A 26,793-nucleotide genomic window follows, 5' to 3' on the forward strand; every position below is an offset into this window, starting at 1 on the left:
CTCTGGCCCCTCACATCTGCGGGGCAGGGACGGATGGAAGAGCGCACACAGCAGGTCTGAGTATTTAATGCTACAAATCTGTAATAAGTCTGCCCAGGAAAATGTGTCTCCTCCTATCTTGACAAATGCCTTAAAGGTTGGGCTTGAATTTAGTATTTTCAGATTCCTCAGTTCTGTGGTGAAGTGGTGCCTGGAGAACCAGCTCATGCAGCCTTCCCTTTGGATGCCAGGTACACCCCATATTGCAAAGGAGCCCCAGTGCATGCAGGACACCACCTGTGGGCTCCCAAACTATTCACCTAAGTTGTCCGAGCTCCCTGGAAACCATAACCCCTTGCCCACCCTTCAGGCCAAGATGTGGGCATACCTGGTCGGTCCTTGGGAGGATGGACTCGGAGAAGAGACCCACACAGGCCCAAGGGCAGGCTGGGTCCATGGTGCAGGTGCCCTGGGGTCAGGGCAACAAGTGTAGCTTGGAAGGTGCAGCACGGGCCCCAGACCCCTGGCCACGGGGAGGGGCACAGCCAGGGGCCAGAGTGGGACCCTCTGACATGGGTGAGGCCCCTCCTATTGAGGGCAAGAGCAGCACTGCTCACAAATGATGAACTTGGAAAGTAAGATTTGGTGGGGATAAGGAACATACTCCAAGTCAGACAACTGGTTTCCACCCGAGGTCTTGGGCCAAGCCTTCCTCTCTCCTGGATCCTGACCTGGATTTAGTAGGGCAGATGCCTTCCTGAAAGAGTGTGTGGTTTCCACTATAGCATCCTCAGAGATGCCCGCCTTACCTTCACCTAAAAATAATATTGTTAGATGTAGTGTTTCCAATGAAACAGTCCCCAGTTCAGGGGCAGGAAGGGTTTTAAAAACCAACCAAAGACTCGTAAGCCATAATATAGGTTCAGCTCAAATCCTCGAATGCTTCCCGTGAGCCAGGCTGTGCTGACACGTTACTGACACAGTCCAACATTGAATAGTTTGAAAGAAATAAGAAAAATCGGGCAGCTCGATGTTAAAATTAAGCAAGCAGTCCTGGCCAGTGTGCTCAGTTGTTAGAGCATCAGCACTAGCGACAAAGAGTTGAGGGTTCGATTCCCAGTCAAGGGCACGTACCTGGATTGCAGGTTCGATCCCCAGCCCTGGTCGGGGTACAAGCGGGAGGCAGCCAATCGATATATCTCTCTCACATAGATACTTTTTTCTCTCTCTCCCGCCCTCCCTCCCTCCCTTCTTCTCTCTCTCTAAAAATCAACGGAAAAAATACCCTCAGGTGAGAATAAATAAATAAATAAATAAATAAATAAAATTAAGCATGCAGCATGCACATCGCTCAACATATACCATCCCTATTTTAAAATCATGTTTTGAGTTCCTATTGTGGCCGAACAGTGGACGAGCACATAGCAGACCACAGTCTTCACACACTTGCGTAGATCACACCGTAAGACCGTAAGAGAATTAAAACAAAATGTTCACTTGTCCTTTATAATTCTTCATCATGAATTTAAGTATCTGCAAAGGCATAATGTTGGTATATTTTAAATATTGCCATTTTAAAAGAAAGCTGAAACATCACTTAAATGTGCTCAGTACAATTTAAATCTCAAAGCAATTTGCCATCATCATTCCCCTTCTGTAAAATAGGCTTTGCCACTCGTCCTTCACCGACAGAAATTTCACAAAGTCCCTCTTTCTCCTTGACCTCATGTTTCCACTTCTTTTCCCCAGAATGTTATCCAAAGAAAAGATACCGCTATGGCTGAAAGTCTTTGTCTCCCTATCATACTTCTCTATAACAGAAATATATACATACCAGTAAGATTAAAATCTTTTATTTGGATTTCATGTGGACCCATATCATACACACTCAAAGAGAAAGAAATTCATACTATGACCTGTCTGAAGGTAGTCTTCCCAGACCATTTCTCTGAAGGGAGGCATTTTTCAAGATAGTGAAGGTAGAGAAGAGATACCATTAAATTTAATTTATTACCTATACTACCGATTACATGTTATATCTGAACTCACAACAGGCCCAATTGCTCTCACCAGAGATACACATCAAAAGAGACAAGCATAGAGCCCTACCTGGATTTATAGCATCTTGATTAGACAAGTGTCTCGATGAAAGGCTTCATAGACCCAATATTTTCAACCAAACTCTGCTTGATATTAATCATCAGAGATGCAAATTAAAACCATGATGAGGTATCACCTCACACCTGTCAGAATGGCTATCATCAATAAGTTAACAAATAGCAAGTGCTGGTGAGGGTGTGGAGAAAAGGGAACTCTTGTGCACTGTTGGTGGGAATGCAGAATGCAGCCACTGTGGAAAGCAGTATGCAGTTTAATCCTCAAAAAATTAAAAATGGAACTGCCTTATGACCCAGCGATTCCACTTCTATATTCTAAGAAACCCGAAACACTAATTCAAAATAATATGTACACCCCTATGTTCATTGCAGCATTAGTTACAGTAGCTAAGATCTGGAAACAGCCCAAGGGCCCATCAGTATGAGTGGATAAAAAAGCTATGATACATTTACACAATGGAATACCTCTGGGATTGCAGCATCCTAGGACTTGCTCTATAGTCTCCTGGTACACCTCCTCTCACAGTGGTTTGTGCAGGTGTTTACCTCCGTGATGAGATAGAAGCTCCCAGCATCCATTCCCGTGCATCCTTCGGAGCGCATAGCATGGAGCCCACCCTGGTAGAAGTCTTTCAATATGCATGTAAACCTTCAGCGAGTCTTGTAGTCAAAGGAAATGTATTTGGAGCCACACAGACTTAGGTTGCTATCCTAGCTGTGCTATTGCAAAACAAGACTTGGCAGTAATTACAAAGACAGAAGGATGTGATTCATGTCAATTACTCAGGGCAGTGTCTGGCTTCCAGGAAGTGCTCAAAAGTGTCAGTTAAGAAAAACGACAGTAATATCACATATAAACACATAACCTTATAAATTGTAATTACAGTACATAAAATTGTATTCATCTAAATTTTCATTAACACAGTAATAATACAAGGTGAATAATAAAATTACCATTATGACCTCTAGTATTAATGAAGTTCTTGAGTGTATCCTTTAGAGAACTAAAGCAAAGCCATAACTAAACTTTTTTTAGATATATATAAATGAAAGAAGAAATACCTCACCTGGCATAACTTTTAAAACTTGAACATACTCAAGAAAAGGTTTTTAAGCCTCCCACCAGCTTTCCTCTCCCCAATGGCGACGCCGTGTGGTCTCCGTTAGCAACAGTTCCTAGGAGCGTGTTCTGAGATTACAGAAAGCCCTGGTGGCGAGCACTCATTCCTTGTTTTAATCCCTTTGGTCTTACTGCTCCTTTTGCAGACACACCCACAATAATGATGCTGAAAAACACATCTTGAGCAGTTAACCAACCTCCCTCTGTTCCTAGAGGAAAAACTGAGAAACTGGACATGGGAATCCTCGCTATGTGTCAAAAAGCAGAATGCAGGTCCTAACAGTCATTCTAGTTCGCTCCTTAGCGACCCATGATTAAGCCAAGGCAGCACGTGTGGACCGGAGCCCCCGGACTCTGATGTCGGCGATGTCCCGGAACTCAGAGGAAACGGCAGCACCGCAAGGCCATCACAGGAGGCGTGATTTTGTTCCAGGCATGCGTTTATTGAAATCTGAGTAAAGGATTCCCACATGATACAGCATCTTTCCCCACCCTCTAGATTTGCTCCAACTTTAACTTTCAGTGACAGAAGATGCAAAGGGTGATACATGTCAATGGTTATAAAAATTTATTCTCTGTAGTAAAAAAAAAAAATTCCTTTCAATGTGTCAGTGGTTTCTGAGAACCCTCACCTCTGTAGTCAGCTAGCATGCCCATGGAAACTTGCACAGTCACAGCTAACTAGAGTACTGAGTGTCTACAGATTCATCCCCCAGCTTCCACTTTGAAAGACAAAAAGCATGGGGCAGAGAAAATAATCAAAGATGAGCCACTCAGTCCTCGGAGCCCTGCTAGATCCCCCAAGGCTCATCTCCAACAGCTCAATGCCTTCAAACATCAGATTCCAAATGTCCCACAATCTCTTTCAAATGTGTATTTTTATGGATTAGAAAATCAGCATTTCCTTGCAAGAATACACAAACAGTTTTCACCTTGAGAACCTATATAACCGAAAACTTTGGACTGATATTTTGGAGCTGAGAGAAGGGACAGCTGTAATGTCCTCTCATGGGTTTCAAGTTTGTTTTTTGTTGCTGGTATTTTTTAAACAAAGAAGAGAAGAAATCTCCACTTTCTCTTTTGATCATCTCAGGTAGAACAATTTTTAGAAATCCTTAGGCTATCGTACCCAGGGCCTTTCATAATTTCCTTGAGAAAGAAATTAAATGGGAAACATGCAATACCAAGTTTTCAACTAGATATTCCCTTCCTCACATCATACAAACCTTCACGTCATACGACCTTCATTTAATTAATACATTAAATGACTCCACTAGACAATCAGAGATTTGAAACATTAAAGACAATTACATCCCACATTGACAGGCACACAGGGTGGTATATTTGAAAAGCCAGGTGCATTTTTGAAAGATCGTGCCTACAGTGAGTAAATCACGTAGTCGTGGGACGTTGAAAAAGAGTTGGTGAGGAAGAAGGCACAATGCGAAAGTTCAAGGGTAGACAGAACAGAACAGTTCTTTTTGACTTGGTTTGTTTCTAACGTAGGAGAGGGAAATAGGTGTATTAAAGTTACTTTTCAGGTGAAGGTTTCTGTTCGTCGAAGCAGCTAACACTGGCTTCTTTCTTCCTGATCCAAGGCAGCCTTTTCTTCCATCGGCTTCTGAGGAGGTGTTTAGTCTTCCGCCATGTAGAGGTGGTACATCAGGGCCACGACCAGTGCTGAGATGGCTGGGATCACCCAGTTGGTCCACCAGCTAGAAAGGAACAGCAATGATACCTCATGGTGTTTGATGCAGGTGACACAGTCTCTGCACCTTCTAGTTACCATGGAAATCATCTCTAACCTCTCCATGAAAGACCACTCTGAGTTGCTAAAAGTGATGTGAGCTGGCATTCTGGCCAATTCCACTATTGTTCTAGCTTTATAAGAAAACTAATGACCTCTTCCCACACCCCCCAGTTCCACTTATATCTCCTTCTATAAACGTATACAAACAGCTATGAATCACTCCCCCAAAAGATGTTACGATCTAGGACTGGTGACTTACCTAAAGGACATCAACTCTGGGTTACGTATCACAAACTCACAAAGGGAATAGTCCTTACAGGTTTTATTCTAGTTTCAGACATTCATTAAGAACTTAAAACAGCACTAGGTTGAGAACCAGAAGGACAAGCTTCCCCTTTTGGGAGAGCCTTTGGCAAGCGCTATTGCCAAGGGCAAATCCGGCACCCTGAGCTGGAAGGAAAGGTAAGGGCTTTGAACCAAAGGCTGATTAAGATTGACCAGCACCACAGCTCTACCGCTTGCACTCTGTTTGGAAAATCTAATCTTTACACGCATGTAGCAGACTTAGCGTGTTGAGAAACCACATGTGGCCCACAGTTGTACGTAAGTTCACAAAAATGCCTAACTGACCTAGTGATCAGTCCTGAGGCATAGAATTTTGGACCTACTATAAATAATAGATTACAGATCAAATCAGGGGCAGAGCTAGGGAGGTCTTCAATTTAGATTTGAATCTATCATTTCTTAGGAAACAGAAATTAATATGTAGGTTTTAGAATCTGAATAAAGCCAGACAACATCTATGTATACATCCATTTTTTGCCATACACTTTGCATCCTTCAATCCTCTGCACACATCAACCCATTCAAAGACCATGTCAGTATAAAGATTTCAATGCAGAAGGATCACAGGTGTGATTTTCATCTTGGTGGGGTTTTAGTTTCCCTTTTGGAAGGAACAATGTGGCAGTAAAGAGTAAGGTGTGGTACTGCCTGGAGGCAAGGAAGGGACCAGAACACCAACAGCCCAGGCAATTAACTTTCACAGGGTGAAATAAAATTGGCAGAAATCTGTGGTTTTAAGCTCAGGTCCAAAAAATATATATGTGGTGGAAATTATACAAGTCAATACGACAGACCTGCCAAAAATGTTCCCATAATCTTGGACTAAAATGAAGAAATCTAGTCCACAGAACAAGTGATTTGGGTCACACCTGGATGACAGGGTTCAATTTCAGGGCCACGGAAAACTGAGCCATGCTTACAGAGATGGAATCACTGCAGTTTAAGGAACTGACCACAATCAAATAAGGAAGGAGATAAAATGTTTGCCTGGAGATTAAAAGGTTGTGCAGCCCTCGGACTGCCCTGTGGGGAAAGGAGACTCTAGGTCTGAGCTGTGTGCAGGTTAGGAGGGAATGCCCTGAGCAGTCTGGGTGCTGAGTGGAGGTGACCCCTAGATGTCCACTGAGGGGAGCTCCATGGGATCCTGAGCATCAGAGAGGCCCTGAAGTCAGGGACAGGCCTCTAGTCCAACTCTGATTCTAGGAGCCTTCTGATGACAATAATTTTAAAAGGAAACTACCACATACCTAGAATTTGAGTCAACCGTAGTAATGAGAGTTTCCTGAAACGCAAGAAAAAAAAGTAAAGTAAGTTAAGGGGAACAACTGACTGAAAAACCTGTTTTATAATAAGATCACAGTATTTCATCTACTGCATTCTTCAAAAAGATATTGAAAGGGGAAATTACATCATATACTTCTTTTCACTAAAATGCCTAATTTCACCATTTTTTTCTGAAGAATTTTAAGAATGATCTACATTTAAGTTACTTATGAACATAACCTAGAGAATTTGAAAGAAAATGTTAAAAACTAATAGGCTACAGATCCTGTAAACAACAAATATCTGAATAGTTTAATGTAGAAAAGCAACAGATATGATTTACACACACACACAACCCCATCATTACCTTTAAGAAGAAAGTTTAATTCTTCAAAATCATGAATGAAATGTTCAATAAAAACATTTATTTCATTCATATCTTATATGAAGTAAAAGTGTCCCCAAATTATATTAAAAGGACATATCAACCAAAAAGAAAAAATTAAGAACCGCCATTTAAATTGTAACACACTGGGCAACCTTTCTTTAGCTCTGACAAGACAGTTCTAGAAAGATCCTGGAGGCCTTGGGGACTGACCTCACACTGTCATCCCAGAACCTCCTGACCAGGACACCCTGTGTGCTGGGGTCTGTCACAGTTCCGGCCTGTCTACCTCCCAGCAGCTTCTGAGAGTTCTTGTCATACAGGGAAAGTGAACTGAGATGGCTCTGGAAAATGCACACTTCCCCAAACAGCCGAATGACTAAGGCCTCGTGACTCAGAAACTTTTCTAGGCTTGCAAACGTGTTAAGAAGCATTCTTTTGAAATCCACACCAGCAAAAGCATTAGGACAGCAGAGGAAGGGAGCCATAAATAAGGTGGCAGCAGCATTTCATCTCTGCAGGGTCTCAAAGCGCAGAACAAAAAACCGTTAGCAACACAAGCAGCGATGTGCAGGTCTGCACTGATGCGAAGCTCCACACAGCAGGCATGCTGAAGCTCCCGCCAAAGGGCGGACACCTGTTAGGGATGAGCAAGCAAAGCAGTTCAGAGACCCACCAACCTGGGAACATGGCCGTTAAGATTCCTGACACGGGGGGAGGGGGGGAAATAAATAATTAAAAAAGAAAACTTTACATTTCTTATCTTTTTGAGCAACGTTCAATCCTTGTGACTACAACAAGTATTCAAAACTACTGCAAGGTGATTTTTCATAAGTAAAATTAGCAAAGATTCTTAGAAATGGAATATGCAAAAATACTAGTTGGCTATTAGGAAAAAGACATAATCAACTCTGCAACACAACAGTTCATTGAAGGCAAAATATTATTGTCACACCAGAAAGTTAGGCCTGAAATAGTAAACAGCAGGCAAACACGCATCCGTTACTTTGTTACACGGAGCACATGCACATGCACTTGACCGAACATGCTGGCAACTGTGTGGACAGCTGGCCTGGCCTCCCTCCGCCCACTCGGCCTGAGCACTGATGCTCAAACACCACTGGTACGTCCTCACCACCAGCAGCAACAGTGAAATTGTACAGAGCTGACCTTTAAGAGATCATATGCGATTTTGATTGCTTGTTAACTGTTAGGCTCTTACCCCAGGATGCTTGAGAATAAAGCCAATTTGAATTACCAATTAGCCCACTGATGAAAAAGGAAGTGGTCTTTCCTACCCAATGCTCTGAAGGGGCTAGGTTCGGCTTTCGGATGTAACTAACCAATATGTCAACCACAAACAGGGAGAAAAGACCATGGTTTTTGTTACAGGCTCTGCCACCGGTTCACTCTGACCTTGAGTAAACAGGTGGCAGGTTAACAAGCTACCTCCCAGCAGCTTCTAAGCACAGTACATATATGAAGACATGCAAAGTCCATCGAGCTTTTGCAAATCAAAGTCATCTAATTTAGCCCATTCCTCAATTGGAACTCTTTCCTAAAATACTATTGTCAGACTAATGCTTTTCATTAGTGAAGTCAAGAGCCTACATAAGCTTAAGATTAAGAGTCTGCAAACCTAAAATGGGTGCTGGCCCTGGTGCTGCAGTGTGACCTTGAACAAGGTCAAACTTGGGACAAGGTCTGAGTGTCGTAGTCTTCACCCTCTCAGGGATGCCTGAGAACCAAATAAAGTCATACATACAGCAACGCTTTGAAAACTACAACCAAGAAAAGGCACTCCAACCTCTAATATCCTCCATGTAAGCAAATTGGATATAGATTTGTTAATTTAAAAATGCATCATTGGAGAAAAAGCAAAAAACTTCATGCACCGCAGAATTTCTGCAGTCCAAAAAGCAGCCTCAAAAAAGGTGCTAAAGCCATATGAACCAACAGCAAGGATTCTACGCAATTGTTACAGAGGCAATTCAAAGTCTGAAGTCCATTTTTTATCTTCCCAAAGATAAAAACGTTGAACTTAAGCCTTCCTTGAATAAGGGAAGAGAGAATATAAATGGAAAAGCATCACGCAGACTTTCACTGTACTATCTGGGTTGCCAAGGTAAAAGTGGCCCTTCATGCTCTGCTAGATTAACTGCTTGATTTTCTTGTAGGTTAAATTTAGACAATGTCTTGTCAGTAACAGCTGGTAAATGAGTTCACCAGATCCTAACACGAGCCCTGTGCAGTCTTGCTGCTGTGTTCTCTCTAATAAAACCAAGAACATAAACCAAAACAGAAAAAATATACTTTCTGTCATTTGTTTTAAGCAAACTTCCCCCACAGTCCTTTAGTTACAGGCCCAGGACTATTTTTCCCACTTGCCCTTTCAGGAACTTGGGCGGTTGTCACATTTCTTACTATGGATTTATCTTCAAGTATGAGTGAGATGACCACCTCAGAGAGAAGGGCTAGAGTACCTGGCACAAAATTAGTATCACTAGACTTATTTTCCTTTCCTAAGGAAAAATGCACCAAAAAGTTATCATTTAATTTAAATAACATTAAATTTATCCAGGATTTACTGAACATCTACTATACCCAAGATGTGGAGATGAAGACATAGGAAGTGTCCTCAAAGGTTTAAGATCTCAGCTCAATCAGATTTTAAGTTCTCTGAAAATAGGGCTGAGTCAAATCTTTCACTCCAAAGGCACAGTGCGAGTTATAAAAAGGAGCTAGCTCTTCAAAAGTTTTCCACTGATAATCATGATGGGAAAATTCTCTTAGGTATTGAGAGTTTATGATGAGAACACACGACTCTCCTAATGAAACATAATGACTGGTCTATACAAGTACAAAAGTGTGTTGAGCCAACCCAACAGGTTACATATTCATTTAACCTAGAAACACGCCTGTGCTGGCCTCAGTCAGGTCAGTAAGAGACCTTTGCCCTCCAGTTTTCAGGGATGAGATACAGTGGCAATAACTATGGCCACCGAGACACCAAGATGGTCACACTTACCGTGGGCTTGGTTATCTTTGGTCTGTCATCCTGCAATAAAAAACAAGACACATTACAGAATGGAAACGTCTACAAATGTGCCATTTCCAAAGTGCTCATTTTACTGCGATTTCTAAAAAATGTTATTGTTCAGTAATTATCATTTCAGGTTCATTTATCTAGGCTGCTAAACACAAAGTTTGATCCCACTGACTTGACTGCAAAAATTGTTAGCTGATTAAGTGCTGAGAGGTATTTTGATCTAGAGTTCCAAGTTTAGAACAGTATCCATGATAGTCATACTTATATGTTGATGTGTGTACACTTATTAGACTCGGATTCTGATCTTTACTTTGGGGAGCAGCTGAGTAATCAGATTCCTCCCTTCTATCCTCTCAAATTGCCTTTGAGATGTGTGTATGTGTGTGTACATGTGTATGTATATATGCATTATATATGTGTGTATATGTGTATATGCATTGTGTGTATATGTGTGTATATATGCATTGTGTATATATGTATGTATGTGTATATGCATTGTGTATATGTATGTATGTGTATATGCATTGTGTATATATGTATGTGTGTGTACAATTTGTGTGATATCCTCAGTGAATTCCTGCAATCTCCCAATTGTAGTGTCATAATCTACTTAAACCTCTGGCTGAGTCAGTCCAAAATAAAGTGCATCTAAAACAGACTACAGGTGAATCCCATAGGCAGATGAGACAAAAATGCTGCTATCACATCCTAAAAAGCCAGGACTCTACCCTCACAAGGTTTGGAAGGGAGAGTAAGGACAAGATGGAACATTTTTAAGGGCAGGCCCCACTGATTACCATAAAACTGCCCCCCTTTGGTGAAGTATGAAGATGAAAGTATGTGGGTGAATAAAATCTCCAGACAAATGAAGCCTATTTTCTCCAAGTACCATTCCTACCTCCACAAACCCCACTGCCAACTCAATGGAAATGTGGAAGTGCTCTAAACGGTCCCATCTACAGGCTTCCCTGAAGAGCCTCCTCTCTCCTTTCCTTCACTCATACAACACAAGGCGGGAGCACCCGCTGCTCAGGACGCTGGGCAGCTCTGCTGCTTCTGTCCAAGTTTGCAGCTATTTTCCTTATAACTTCAGTGGACAGACTAGTGAAGTTGTACATGGCCATTTACAAATGCCAGGGAAGGTCCTGCATTCATATCACAGCCCTGGCTTGATATAAAAGCTAAATCAGGCGAGCGTTTCCTCAAGGCCAGTCCGTGAACCAGCACCAGTGGGGATGGTCCCAAAGATCTGGGGTGGAGTTTTATAGAAGGCAGAGTCTACTCATTTAATAGAGCTGATTTTTCTTAATTAAAATCATTCTTTAAGAATACAATAGTCTCAAACTAATGAAAATAGAAGGGGGACTCCTAAAAAATATTTTGGTCAAAAAAGAAAACTATAAAAAATAAAATTATACTGGGTTTATACCCTCCACTTTTTAAAATTTGCTCCTCTGTGACCCTTCAGGGTCTGAGACACACTGTCCCCAGGGCATGGCCTCGGGGTTAGAGGATTCTGACTATAAATGGCAATGGAAAACGCAACCAGGGAAATGCAAAGAAACTTCTAGGCAATTTGTTTTTAACAAAAATGGTGTTGTAAAATCAGGAGGAATTGTTCTACTTTACTCCTTTTTAAATCTGCAAGTCTACAGATTTGGGTAATGTCAACCTATAGCCTTAAAGAGAAAGAAGTAAAGGCCCCCAAAAAGCACATACTGGATGCAGCTCCCCGATGATATATGTTTTGGACAATTCTCTAGCATCTGTCGAGTGCCCAACATCTTCAAAGTTCTCAGTAGCATCCCCTCCGGCTTGTTCCCGTAAGACTTCTTCCCCACCAGGATGCTGTTCAAAAGATTTATAGACATAAGAATAAGTAAATATTTTTCCAAGCAAATGAGATAAAGGAAGTGGCCAGTTTATTTAACCAAATAGGTTACTCCAGAAGTCACAGATGACAACACGTGAGTATAACTCATCCATAATGTGGATGAAAACAATATACTCCTTTATATTCAAATCCCTTCTTTCTTTTTTTAAATATATTTTATTGATTTTTTACAGAGAGGAAGGGAGAGGGATAGAGAGTCAGAAACATCGATGAGAGAGAAACATCAATCAGCTGCCTCCTGCACACTCCATATTGGGGATGTGCCCGCAACCAAGGTACATGCCCCTGATACATGCCCCTGACCGGAATCGAACCTGGGACCCTTGAGTCCACAGGCCGACGCTCTATCCGCTGAGCCAAACAGGTTAGGGCCAAATCCCTTCTTGAAAGTACGGTAGAACCCTTCTCTAATGGTGTTCATTTCTCCGGGTTATTCACATGGCAATAACAGCATTAGGCAGCTATTTTTAATCCTTTGGCAAATGTCCTCTTTACTTTTCCATAAAGCTCTCAAAATTGCTCTTCTCAGTCTTTATCTAATCTATTTGTCTTGAGTCCTGTCCCTTTGACCTCTTAGGTCTAAGTGTGAACCTACACCATAACCTTAGATGTAATTCATCTTTGAAAAGTACACTGTGTACCTGCCACGTACAGAGAGGGGACAGCATGATGGACAGGTAAGCGAGTCCCCTGCTTTCTGCAGAACTTACCTTTTGGTCAAAAGGAAAAGTGATGCAAGCAGATATCATAGTGACTTGCTCAAGATGCTGCCATAGGGACATGTCATTGATAGGGAGCAGAAGCAAAGAGGAAGGAGTTCAATTCTACACAGGGAAGGGGTCTAAAGAGCCGTTTGTGCAATCAAAGCATTTCAGTGCTCTTAGCTGCTTTAATTGGTAAAACCTAAGGATGGTCATGATGCAGGAAGGGGAGACTGACACACGGGCCCAGTCATGGATATGGGTGAAGGCAAGGGAAGGAGTTCTCGATCAAATAAAAAGAAAGTACTTGGTTATATCATCCTAAATCCTTTTGCAGGGGTAAAAACCTTTTTAAATTGAGCTTCATTATTACCTCAGATCAAATTCACCTGCCCTTGAGCTAAGCACCTGTAAGTATCCAATAACCAAAGAAAACAATTCTCTCTTGCACAACTGACTGTAGTCTCGTCTTAATTCCTCCCAATAATGGAAGACGTAAAGGTACATAGCACTTTAGAAATGTGGACAATTATTCTGTTTTGAAACCTGTTTCTCCTCCTTTTGTGTAAACATATCTAGTGCTAAACAAATTTACTTATTTTTTTCTCTACTATTTATAAAAGTTATCCATCTACATTATAGAAAAATCGGAAAGCACAAAAAGAAAATAAAAGTCACCTAAATCACCCATAATCTTGCCATCCAGAGAAATCTGGGTATACATATGCATATGTGTGAATAGTTTAAAAAAGAAAATTGTGATCGCGACCTTACACACACAGCTTTGTTAGACAAAAAGCGGATGATGATACATGGTACAGAGACAGTATGCCTAGTGGTTACTCCTCCTATGTGAACTTGGGAAAATAATGTGCTATTTGCATTATTATGTGCCATTTGTGTTATTATGTACTCAACACATACCACATGTTGCTATGTGCCAGAGAGCAAATATGCCAGGCTCCACCATGAGCAGAGGGTCAGGGCTCCTGACAATTGCTTAGGGACGCAACAGAAACTCTCCTTGATTACAACTCAAGTGAAAACCAGTGCTCTGAGAAGCATGTCAAACTCAAAGGCTAACATGGGCCAAATAAACGAGGCATGAGGCCTGCGGGCCACGAGTTTGACATGCTTGGTGTACAGCCACCAAGAAGCTGAGTGAGGGGCAGGACCGTGTGTCTGAACTTCCCAGAGAGGAGGGAGCAGGTGGGTCCAGGACCAGGGAGAAAGAGCAGGTGGAGAGGGCAGGGCGGGTGCACAAAGCTCAGGCCTCTTCAGAGATTGTCATCTTTAGCAACGAGAAGTCATTGAGAGGCTCTAAGAAGGGAAGGTGACAAAATCAGGTTCATTTAAAAATTAAAACCCTGTCTTCAGCATGGACAGCAGCTGTCAGAGCAGGAGAGGATTTGGGAGATTGCAGTGAGCTTATCTAGATGAGGGTGGCAGAGGGTGATGGGAGCCCAGGGCAGGCTGAAGGCAGTGGAAGATGAGGAGGTGGATGGTGCGGGACAGACAGGGCGCACCCCAGCAGCCCTTGTCAAGTTTCTGTCAACTGACTTATCCAAGAAGGAATGGCCAACATCAAACAAAGCTGAAGCTGGCCAAGGACCAGATGACTCTTCTGTGTAGCAGGTCTCAGGATCGAGTCTCACCAGTATTACATTTTTGCCAGCCCTGGGGTGTTAAAGGGTAAGGAATTTGTTAGTTCTTACCTGTATAATGACAACGCAATAAAGCCTTTCGTGATGCAGATGGTTTCAGTATATTAATTTAACACAAATGAATAATTTTATGGCTTCAGTCCTCCTTTTACAATCACTAAAGGTCTGAAGTGGTCTCTTAAAATCTTTTTCAGTTACACTTTATGTAATGTGAGAAATACAGTTGTAACTGTGCTTGTGAATTTGAGGATTTATCAAAGTTACGTGTCTGCCAGATACATACAAAAATGAGAGAAATGCAAATAAGGCAGAAAACAAAAAGTGGTAAATGAGTATCAATAAAGCCAAGAAAAGGAGAGGTCCTTCCAGTGGAAGGACAGGCAACAAAGGAAAGCCTGTGGACTTCACTGTATGTCTCAATACATATACCCAATGCCTGACAGATGGGAGGGCAGGTGGCCCCTTCCCCTTGATTGGTCAGTCATTCCAATTAATGGCACTCGTTGAGCCTGTGTGGGGCTCAATGATATAAAAGGTGTATCCCCTGTTTTCTAAAAACTAAGAGTCCAAAAAGGAAGAACATATTATAAACTTGATAAATTTTTTTCACTGGGCACCAAATACCTATAATGATGAAGCAATACCGACAGTCCTTTGGACAATGCTAATAAACAGAACAAGCTCAGCTTCTCCTTTCATGTTTAATTAGCAGTGCCACGGTATTTCCAGGTAAACACTGTTGAGTTACCTGCTGTGAAAAGTCCACATATTTAAAACCAATGACCAACATGTCCCTCTTCACCTGTGAAGCTGACAGAGCCATGATCCCATCTACCCTTCCTCTTTCGAAATATACTGCAGTGGTAAGAATTTGCTTTAATAGGATAAATACTGAGTGCAGGTGGTGTTCTCCTGCTTCCTGCGGGAGAGCGAACAAGGTTATCAGGGTTGGCCCCACACTCACAACCTCGCCTCAGAGACCATATGATAAACTTTATTCATAACCAACAAGTTCCAAGAATCTCACTGAGAAGACGGTGCCCTATGTTTAACACTACAAAGCTCAATGGTTTATATCATTACAAAAAACATGACCCAAACCCAATGGACAATCCTCCCATGTCCTATTGAGGTCACATCTGAACTGTTCAAGTGAGGAAGGCCAGACCCCAAAGGGCTGCTGCCGGCTCCCCATCTTCTAACCTACTTCGGTATAACTAGTAGCGAGAGAGATAACACATGCAACCAATTTGTCATGCACAGGGAAAAAAAAAAAAAGACTATCAGACTAAAACAGCACCAGATGCTTCACCAGAGCAAACTAGCGCAAACAGATCAGGGTCAGATACAGAGAAAGCACAATTGATGGAGCATGGTCTTGGGTTACATTACTTCTGTATGAAAAGACCAAGATTTATAGAGTCAACACAATGTGAGTGGTGCCTCAAATCCTGTTTTGAATGAGGCCAAAAAGAAATAATAAAGTAATAACTGCATTACTAGAGATTGCACCATATCCAAGATTTATTAAATTGCAGGAAAATTCTATTTCATATTTAATGGTGTACACTAAAAATGATCTCTAAAAACTGGCAAGATAAAAGAAACTTAGATACTACTCCTGATGCAGATGATTTCAACAAATTCTTGATATATAGGCAATAATCTGAAGGAGACAGAAAATGTGAATAAAATCAGTCATTCTGCACTCAAATATGCAGTCTGCAACTACATTAATTCAGAAACTGATTACTGAGTCAAAACACTCTCCTGGTCCATTCTTCATTGCTACTGTTTATTTCTACAGCCATTTTACAGTTCCTTAGATTCTCTACTCAAAATATAAAGATGAGTTTAAATTATAATTTTGGCATCACCTTTGCTAGTTATGTTCCCCTTTAATACAAAAGAGGTGAGCAAAGTTTTCCACCCCAAAATATGCCTCTTTGGGATATTGATCATTTTACACTGGTTAATTAATTGTAAGCAACAGCAAATGTGGGAGAAGCTCTGAAAAGCAAGTAGAAGTTACAGCTGTGAAACGATTTTTACATTTTTAAGGGAAGCCTCCATCTGTAAGGGTGTCTCCCTCACAGTACCAGGCCTGCTGTTCACCGTCAGTGCAGAACGCAGGTCTTACATCTACATAATAATCTTCCCCTTGTCTACTGTGCTCTTCCTTGTCACCTCCCACAACTGACTCTCCACCTCCAACACCGTCTCTATCTTTAGGTGAAAGTGGTATTTAAGGTGCTGGTTTCCATCATTTTGGTGAGTTACTGCTCCTGGGTTTCTTATCATATATACAGAAGGTATACATGTTATTAAACTTGAATTTGCCTTCTTTCTGCTAAAGTCTCATGTGAATTTGATTATCAGAGCAGTCAGAAGGACCTTGAGATGGAAGGAGTTATTTTTCTGCCCCAACAGTTTCATAAGTGAGATAGTCTTAGGCTTGATACAGAATACTATTTTTACTTAGTCTTTGACCTTAACTCCTAGAATCCCTACATTTTAGTGGCTTTGAAAAAAAAAAGTGATAAAATTTCAAAGCCAAGGGTTGGAAGATCTTGTTTACATGGCAAGAAAGCCTTGCATACTTGTAAATAGAGCTGGGGGGTAGGGGGGAGCTACCCATCAAGGTCACAGCTCCAGCCATGGATGGGACAGGTCTTCCTCTCTCCAACCCTCATGGTTCTTTTTTTTTTTACAAAGAAGAAGGGAGAGGAATAGAGAGTTAGAAACATCGATGAGAGAGAAACATCGATCAGCTGCCTCCTGCACACCCCCTACTGGGAATGTGCCCGCAACCAAGGTACATGCCCTTGGCTGGAATCGAACCTGGGATCCTTCAGTCCGCAGGCCAAAGCTCTGTCCACTGAGCCGAACCAGTTAGGGCCAACCCTCATGGTTCTTAACCACCTCTACATCTGCTAGAATATTCATCCTCAAATACCATTCTGACCACTTCAGGTGCCTACTCAAAAATCTACAGTGGTGAATTTCTGCAGGCAAATAAAAGTCCTCCTGAATTTCTCACAAAGAGCTTCAACATCTACATAGTCCAGGGGGTACCCAGGTGCAAAACCACATCAGCGGGGGCAAAGCTGCTCTTCGCTCCGTCAGCTTCTCCCTCCCCAAACAGTTAAACTTCTAGCTGAGAAATAGCTACTTACTAGTATAATAGAGATTTTTTTCCCCAGACTCCCTTGCAACTGGGTATGCCATGTGATTAAATCCCAGTTAATGGAACGTAGGTGTAAATGTCAGGAGAAACTTCTAGAAGCCTTCCCTTCTAGAGTGGTGTGCCCCCTTTACACCATTTCTCTTCACCCCTTTCTTCATTCTGCTGTCTGGAGTGCAGAGGCTGCCTCTGAACTTGGGATGAGAGCCAGACCCTAGAAATGGTCAGGAAGTGGGCTAGAAGTGTGGCCCTGAGGACTTGACAGAGCACAGCCGGCACACCACACCTGGAAAGCTTGTTCTTCACAGCAGGTGAACAAACTTCTATCTTGTTTAAGCACAGTTGTTTGTGGTTCTTCTGAGCTTAATTCTAATTACTACATTCATCATTTGCCAAGAAATACCATGTGCCAGACACTAAAGTCCTGAAGCACATAAAAGATGCAAGTGTTGAGAAACTTAAAAAGACAAATTAGGACAATGGTCTTCACATACATTAAACAACTGGAGAAATATTAAGGGGCCATCTTAACATATCCAATATTTAATAATTGGGTTATCTTCATAGATATCTTTAAAAATAGTCTGGGCCCTTTGGGTTAGAATTTGGATGAACAGAGTAGATATAGATGAGAAACCTCAAGAGGAACCCGAGCAGGGATGAGGCTGAAGGGCCGAAATGTGCTCGTGAGCTGGGTGAGTGAAGAGGTACATCTGAATAAAGCAAAATACGTGAGGCTGTGCCGGGGCTCATTTTGTGAGCCAACTTGACTGTCCAGGGGATGCTCAGGCTGTCATTTCCAGGTGTGTCTGGGAGGTTATTTCCAGATGAGATTAGCATTTGCATTGGAAAACTTAGTAAAGGAGGTGACCTCCTCTTCAAATCCAGGAGAGCTTGAATAGAACAAAAGAAAAGGTGGAGGAAGGGAGACTCTGTCCCTCTTTTCCTGCCTTATTGATAGGGCTGGGACATGCCATCTCACCTTCTTCTGCCCTTGAACTGGGTTTTGCCCCATTGGCTCCCCTGGCTCTCAGCCTACAGACTTGAACTGAGTGGCCCACCAGCTCTCCCAGGTCTCAGCTTGCAGATGGCACAACCTGGGACTTCTTGACCTTCCTCATAATAAATCCCTTACACTCTATGGATCGTCTGTGTGTCCTGTCTTCTGTTTCTCTGGAGGACCCTGACTAACACAGCTGGATGGTTAGAATGAACCAAATGAGGGAGGGCCGTGAGTGCCTGTGGGAAAGGGCGGACAATAATGAGTTCTTGAACAGCAGCGTGACTCAAACAAACATCACAGGATCACTGTTGGAACAGCCAGTCTCCAAGTGCAGACAGGCATCTGACCAGTGGGGGCAGCACAGGGCCTCTCCATCCCCACCCCCTCCCCCAGGCACAGGCTGCAGCCTTACAAAGTTCAACCTCCTCTACCTCCTCTGTGGGCCAGCAACAAAAGCATGACACTCAGCTGGAGATCTCGCTCAAAAGGGCAGGCCTGAGGCAGGCCAAAGGTTAAAATCCCAGAAGTTGAGTGTTTAAAAGAACCTCAGAGACTCAACATTCTTAGTCACAGATGGAGAAAGCGGGACCCAGAGCAAATAAGCCCAACTTCACGCTGACAGTTCATTAAGGAAACAGGCCCAGAACCCAGTTTCTGGTCTCATTCGGCCTCCCCCTCTTTTTGGAACATGCGTATTAAATGACTATTTTTATGCTTCTGAACAAAGTGACTTTAATAGGATGCCTTAGAAAAAAAAAGTTTCTTCTTACATTTCCCTTTTGGAAATTTAGAGGGAAATCTGTCTCGGTTCTTCTAGACCCCAAGAAACTTTGTGCTGCCTTCCTGAGCCTTAATCACTAAGATTCAAAGGTGTCTCTCCCCCCGCCCCCTTTCTCTCTCTCTCTCTCTCTCTCTCTCTCTCTCTCTCTCTCTCTCTCTCTCTCTCTCTCTCTCTCCTAGTTCAGGGAACTACCTGGCTACCAGGTTCTCTCCGAAAAACTCCGAAGGGTGTGCAGATGTCCACTCGGTGTCACCATGTGCTCTAAATCCATCCCCCCACCCCCAGAGCTCATTTAAACTAAGCAAAAACAAATGACAATAAAAACCTTTCCACTTAGCTGTACTGTTATACAGACCCAAAGTCCACCAACTCTGGAGTACCTTTCAATCCAAACACTTAGCCCTGCCAAAATAGGTGTGGTAAACAATGACTCGGCAGAACAATGTGTGCACAGAGATTATCTGCAGTAATGAAGCCAAAGATGAGAACAACTCAAGGGAGTGTGGAAAGTGAACGATTTAAAAAGATTAGGAACAAAATAAGTTGCCTAACCAAATGTTTTCTATCATTTCTAGATGCTGTTTTTCCGAGGAGGCAAAGAATGAAGGGCTTCGAAGCTGGCTGGGTTCTCCAGACTTGCACACAGCCCCACCACATGGACTCCGTGGAGGGACACCTCTGGATGGCACTGCCTGGGGCTGTGCATGCCCCTCGAGCTGAATCCTCAAAGCTCAGGACCAGGCTGGGGAGCATCAGCTCCCTGTCTCACTTTGAAGATTATGGGATGAAACTTACAAGGCCCATCTGTGCGTTCGCCCAGCTGGAAACATCTGCAAAGTCCCCTGGCCAGCTGGGTTGTTACCTCAATAGGGAAGCCACGGCCCTGGCCTTAGAGGTTACAGTCCAGGGGAGAGACAGGCAGGCAGACAAGTAGCAGCTACACACAGCAGCCCCAGGTACAGGAGCCAGCACAGCGGGTGAAGGGATCCACTCGCCCTGGAGCAGGAGGCTGAGAGGGGGTCAGGGAGAGGCTGAGGTGGGAAAGGTTCAGGAGATGTTCACCAGGTGAGCGGGTGGGGACGTTTTAGCAAAGGAAAGGACACTGCAAAGACCCAGAGGCGGTAACACAGTGGCACCCTGGAGAACTGCAGGTGCTGTGCGTAACCACTTCACATGGATAAAAATGCATGATGAAGTCCAACTGGAACTTGGAGCAAACACAATGAGTGTGGAGGGTCTGTGGGAGGAGCTGGGCTTAAGGAGGTCTCATACTCCACCAATCACAAGAACCCTACAGGCCGAACAATATTTATAGTAAAGCTCTGTGGTCCTAACTTCCTTTCCCTTAACCTCCTTCTCCCGCCTGGCACGCAGGCCAGAGTGTGCACTCGGCTGCCTTGTCTGCGTGCTCTGGGTTGCACCCCTTTCTCTTCCCCAAATAAACCCTTCTTGATGACAAAACACCTAGTCGATATTATTTTTCAGTCGACAACTATTTGTTAGTTTTTTTTCACTCTTTGTTACTGGATTAGGGGGAGGCAATTAGAAAGGAGAATTAAGCACATATCACCTCCCATACTTTATAAATCACACTTTCCCATATCACTTATCTAAAGTTACATGAAACCCCTCGTTAGTCACATATTGGCCCAACCTCACGGCAAGCACTTTCCCCTTTGTGATGCCTGCCTGACCCCTCATGGGCTCCCACCTTCCTACACTTCTCCGGTTCCCATGTCATGCTCTAGAACAGCGGTTCTCAACCTGTGGGTCGCGACCCCTTTGGTTGAGACCCCTTTCACAGGGGTCGCCTAAGACCATCGGAAGACACATATATAATTACATATTGTTTTTGTGATTAATCACCATGCTTTAATTATGTTCAATTTGTAACAATGAAATTGGGGGTCACCACAACATGAGGAGCTGTATTAAAGGGCATTAGGAAGGTTGAGAACCACTGCTCTAGAAGGAGTGATGGATTGTTCTCCAGTAGGCATAGCTTCTGCGTCCAGGCAGCCCCGTGCTATGGAAAAAGCACAGGCTGGGAGGGACAGGACCAGGAGCTCAAGGTGCAGCTCTGCCATGTCTTCACAGAGACCCAGGAAAGTACTGATCTTTCTGAGTGTCCATTTCCCCAGCATCAACTATCTCCCTCCTCCTAAACTGCACAGAAGAGTAAAGGATATAATTAGAATGCCTGGCATATAATAGCCATTTCAGTAATATCGAGTTCCCTTTTGTCCCTACCCCCACCTGATATTGCCACAAAGAACCTGTACAGACCTGGTACAGTTCCTGACCCGAAATGCTGAAGGCTACACCCAGCACCACACCCTTCTTCCCACCCCACCCACCTTCCTCTTCAAGTGCTTTCTATGGATTAAATCAACTGGCCTGATTCTACTGAGGCACAGAACCAAATGACGAGAGTCAACAGAAACAGGTATCATAAGGACAATGACATTTTCTACTGGGGGTCATCTTTAGAGGCCATTAGGATGAGGACAGAGAGATAATGCAGCTGTGAGCTGGAGAGCTGGCAGTTCTGCAGAATGCTATTACAATTCTCTCTCCTTGAGAAAGAGAAGCAAAATTCTTGGTTATTTTTAGAAAAGGTCACATCATAATAACACAAGTATGTGCCAGTTGTGTGGGAAACAGGGAGGAAAAGGGAAATAAGATGGTAACAGAGGACAGGTTGCTTTGTGTTCCTCCACCGGACTGTCCCCTCCCAGCTGAAGGGATGTTTACTGAGCAGCTACTATGTGTCAGGACACAGGGCAGTGAAGGAGGACGTTCACAGCCAGCAAACAAGAAACATGCAGACATCGCCTGAAGTGCTAGCAGAGAAATGAAATAGGACGATGATGTAACAGAAAATTCCCCTTTCTGGGAAGCGACACTGAGCTGTGGCCTGAAGGGGGTGGTGACCAAGGGAATGTACACCAGGCAGAGGGAAGGAGCTAAGCAGAGAAATGATAAGTTGTTTCCACCAGATAAAGCTGTTTCGATTTCCTTCCAGGAATTACATTCTTTAATGTCATAATAACATGTCACTCATCATGAAGACTTGAGCGATGGAAGCAGTGGGATCCTGAAGGCTCTGTCAGGACACATGCTCTGACATGGGAGAGAATCCTTGACATGTACGGCAGGGACTCGAAGACAGAGGGCAGCGTGAGGAAGCTCAGAGGACAGACTTCCTGCAGGGCCCGGAGGTGACACTGAAGTGGAATGGGGGCACTGGCAGACAAGGAGAGAGAGAGAGAGAGAGAGAGAGAGAGAGAGATACCCACAAAGGACAAGGACCCACAATCAGCCAGGGGGTGGGCAGGGGTGGGCCAGCACTAGCTGAGCCCACAGACGGGCGGACTTCACCAGAGCAGGAGCCTCATCAGACTTCCACACAGAGCGGCCTGTGGGAGCCAGTGATGTAACAGGCCTCCTGAAAGCATGGGCCCTGCTCACACACGCCCAGCACACATGCAAACAAGCTCTTTCTTAAACAGCACAACACTGACTCTCAGCACCACCCAGGTACCCTGTGTTAGGAACCTCCGGAGGCCTTGAACCTCCAGGTCTTTCTTTCCTTCTAGACCCCCCTGTGAAGAGCTGCCACTGCTCTTTCCTTCACCTTCTAGAAGGCAACACGGGAAATGACAGCAAGTGGGAAGAAAGGCATTATTGGCCCCCTCTTTACCTTCCAAGGATTCTCTTTATGTTCAGATCTTTCCATTCACAACTTCCCTTTGCTTTCTTCCTGGTTCCTACAGAGAACTCTGGATACGGGGAGAAAAATCTCAAAGCAAATGATGGCAACTATGTACAGGTAGGGTGGCTTTTTTCTTTGACAGTTTTGCTAGTGGTCCTCAAAAATGCCTGCGGTCAGCAGAGGAACTCGGACTGGGGTGTCCCACGTCCTGGATTGAAAACCTGGCTTTCAATCCTCACCCACTGTGTCATTTGAGCAATTAACGGAGGCTCCTAAGCCACATTTTTCTTACCTAAAAAGGGCACCAGCACCACCACTACCCACCTGAGAGGCCTGTTTTCAGAATTAACAGTACAAATGCAAAGGGGGTTTTATGCGTTTTGGCACACCATCTAGCACACACGGAAAGGCCATCAATGCTCAGTGAGTGTCCACTGCTATCACAAGTAGTATTAGCCCACCGGGGATTTCTACTAGGGAGGGAGTGTGAATGACGTTATTAATACTTTCTGCAGAATGTGGGAGGCGGAGGAGTAGGCTGGATATATTTTGTGTCCTGGCCCGTTTTTGTTCAGCTCTGCCACTGAGAAAACAGCAGGCGTGGAAAGACACAGGTAGAAACAGGCACATCCAGGCCGTCGCTGCAGAAGACACAGAGGCTGCCCGCCCTGCGGGAAAACTGCCAGACACAGAAAACCGCTGACGGGGCCTAGAGGAGGTAAACACGCCCACTTCCCTCCCCGCCATCAATGCTGGTTCAATGTCATTGTTCTGGACATGCCGTCCTCATGGACAGGCCAGAGACCTAATTCTGGGGATGGAAGAACGTGACTTTTTGCCATCATCCCTGAGACGTCAGCTCTCACTAACCAAAGGTCGCTTACCACAAGGCTGCACAGGCCAAATTCTACTGACCTGGCCTCGAACTGACTTCTCCCACCCACGTCTTCAACTCACTTTCCTGTCCCATGTGGAACTTGATAAAAGACACAGGGAGCCAGTTAATAAATACACTTAACGAGATGTTTCCAAGAAAACAAGTTCAAAGGTAATGGGGGGGAAAGCACACACTAAGATTTGGAGAACACCTCTGAGCCACTGCTGTTTAAATCCCCCCTTGAGTCAGCTACCTCTGGCCACTGTCCTGAGCACTTGGACACGGACTGCTGCTAACAACTGTGGCTCATGTTAGCTTAATAAAGCATTATTCGCTGTAGTTGCACTTTTAAGAGAATTTACATGTTAAAGGGGCTGAAAAAAATGTTTCCATGCATTTCCCCTTCTGACAAAAATACACACCCAAATAATTCAGGAGAGGAGGTGGGAAATCAACCAAACCTCTCAGGTGTTACAGGTATTACAGAGAACTGAACCTGGGAGGACAGACCTGGCTACCTTGTGGGCCTTGTGGTCACTGGTGTGACCGACGTGGGATATAATTATAACACTTAATTTATAAGTAAACTTTAACTTATAGGTGTACCGGTTAATAATGCAGATTTCTTTCAATAGAAGGAGTTACACATATGTTGATATATATATGTGATTTGATATGTATGTTATTTTGTTGTGTTGACAACAAGCTTCAAAACTTCCTATGTCAAATTTTCTGGAGGTGTTAACATCATAGATATTTTTACAGTTAAAAATGTCAAATTTCATGCCAAAAAAAAAGAGCATTTGCGGGAAGTTTTAATTCATTACTTTATTTTGAAGAAAAGTGCTGCTGAAAGTTATCATATACTTCGGGAAGTTTATGGTGAACATGCTCCATCTCAAGATACGTGTGAACGCTGGTTTAAACGCTTTAAAAGTGATGATTTTGATATGAAAGACAAAGAGCATCCAGGTGAACCGAAAAAGTTTGAAGACCAACAATTACAAGCATTATTGGATGAAGATGCGTGTCAAACTCAAAAACAACTTGCAGAAAGATTAAATGCTCAGCAAACAATTACCAATCGTTTACAAGCAATGGGAAAGATTTTAAAGGAAGGAAAATGGGTGCCACACCAACTGAACGAAAGACAAATGGAAAACCGAAAAGTCATCAGTAAAATGTTGCTTCAACGGCACGAAAGAGTCTTTTTTGCATTGATTTGTGATTGGCGATGAAAAGTGGATTTATTTTGAGAATCCCAAATGCACAAAATCATGGATTGATCCAGGCCAACCATCAACATCGACTGCAAGGCCAAATCACTTCGGAAAGAAGACAATGCTCTGCATTTGGTGGGATCAGGAAGGTGTGGTGTATTATGAGCTCCTAAAACCAGGTGAAACGGTTAATACTGATCGCTACCGACAATAAATAATCAATTTGAACCACGCTTTGATCGTAAAATGACCAGAATGGGCCAGAAGACATGGTAAAGTAATTTTGCTTCATGATAACGCACCATCACACACTTCAAAACCAGTTAAAGACACGTTAAAAGATCTTGCCTGGGAAGTATTAACCCACCCGCCTTGCTCCTTCAGATTACCACTTGTTCTGATCGATGGCACACACACTTTCTGAGCAGCACTTCAAAACGTATGAAGTGGTAAATTGGGTCTCTGAATGGTTTGCCTCAAAACAAGAAAAGTTCTATTGGGACGGTATCCACAAATTCCCTGAAAGATGGGGGAAATGTGTAGCTAGCGATGGACATTACTTTGAATAAAGCACTTTTGATGTTTCTCTTGAAATTATCGTGTTTTCTTTGATTACAAAATCTGCATTATTAACTGGTACACTTGGTAAAAGATTTCCAAACTTTCCCAAGTGTTTTCACATATATTATTCCTGCCAGTGTTCACAAGTCTGAGGTAGATTCAGGTGGCAGAATGCTCCCAACTTTAGAAGAAAATGATTTAGAAAATTTATCTGACTTGCTCCAATCACCTCAACAATAGATCTAAGATTTAGATCCAGTTTTCTGCACCCCCATCCAATACTTTCCCACAACTGCCTCGTGGGACAGAGGCTGTTCAGACTCCATTAGATACAGAGAACAGATGGACAGCTGTCAGAGGGGAGGGGGTTGGGGGCTTAAGTGGAAAAGGGGAAGGGATTAAGCAAAAACAAACAAACATCAAAAAACAACTCACAGACACAGACAATAGTACGTGATTTTATCATAGGGAAAGGGGAAGTGGAGGGAGGTAGCAGAAGGTCTAGGGGGGATAAATGGTGATGGAAGGAGACTTGACTTGGGGTGGTGAACATACTACAATATACAGATGATGTATTATAGAATTGCATACCTGAAACCTGTAAATTTTATTAACTGATGTCACCCCAATAAATTAAATTTAAAAAATTTAAAAGGTACTTATTGGCTATGTTTTGTGGTTTGGAGAACTTTTAGAATAACAGATAGCTGCATTAAGGAGAAATGAGCATTATTTACTCCTTGAGTTTCCCACAATGGCCTGCACAGTCTGTGCTCCCTTCAATTTAGAATTTCCATCTACCTTAAAGATACATAAAAACGAAAGTTAGCAATCTCGAGTGTTTGCTTTGAAACAATAAAAAAGCAACTAAAAAAACACAAATTAAAAACCTCTTCTCAAAAGTAGCAAAAAGTTACCAAAAGAAAAAAAAAATTATGTAGAATCTACAAAAGTGGCCCTGCCCACAGGCTTACATTCCCGGGTGGCCTGTGAGACTGAGTCTGCCACTGTTCACCCATGATGCCTGAGCCACTTAAACACCAGAGTCTCTTTATATTCTCCTCCTATGGATTTCATAATTTCTACTTTTATTTACAACTACATAGGTAAATAATTTGCAACCGCAGCTTTGTAGTAGTATGAGATTTAGATATTACAAACTTCTTGAGAAAAGCAAAAGCATTT

General features: G+C 43.1%; 1 protein-coding gene across 1 annotated transcript in view; it reads right to left on the bottom strand.

The window, feature by feature from the left end:
• Positions 1 to 3,638: 3,638 nt before the first annotated feature.
• The window catches only part of LOC102440293 (cytochrome b5), a 28,459-nt gene continuing 5,304 nt past the window's right edge, over positions 3,639 to 26,793 (bottom strand). The window contains exons 2-5 of the mRNA XM_006090788.3: positions 11,728 to 11,856; positions 9,988 to 10,017; positions 6,559 to 6,593; positions 3,639 to 4,931 (exon numbers count right to left, since the gene is read on the bottom strand). Of these exons, the coding sequence (XP_006090850.1) occupies positions 4,850 to 4,931; positions 6,559 to 6,593; positions 9,988 to 10,017; positions 11,728 to 11,856 (276 nt within the window). The 3' untranslated portion in view covers positions 3,639 to 4,849. The remainder of the gene's footprint in view (positions 4,932 to 6,558; positions 6,594 to 9,987; positions 10,018 to 11,727; positions 11,857 to 26,793) is intronic.

The sequence above is a fragment of the Myotis lucifugus genome, unplaced genomic scaffold, assembly GCF_000147115.1.
Source record: "Myotis lucifugus unplaced genomic scaffold, Myoluc2.0 scaffold_82, whole genome shotgun sequence".
Lineage (NCBI taxonomy): Eukaryota > Metazoa > Chordata > Mammalia > Chiroptera > Vespertilionidae > Myotis > Myotis lucifugus.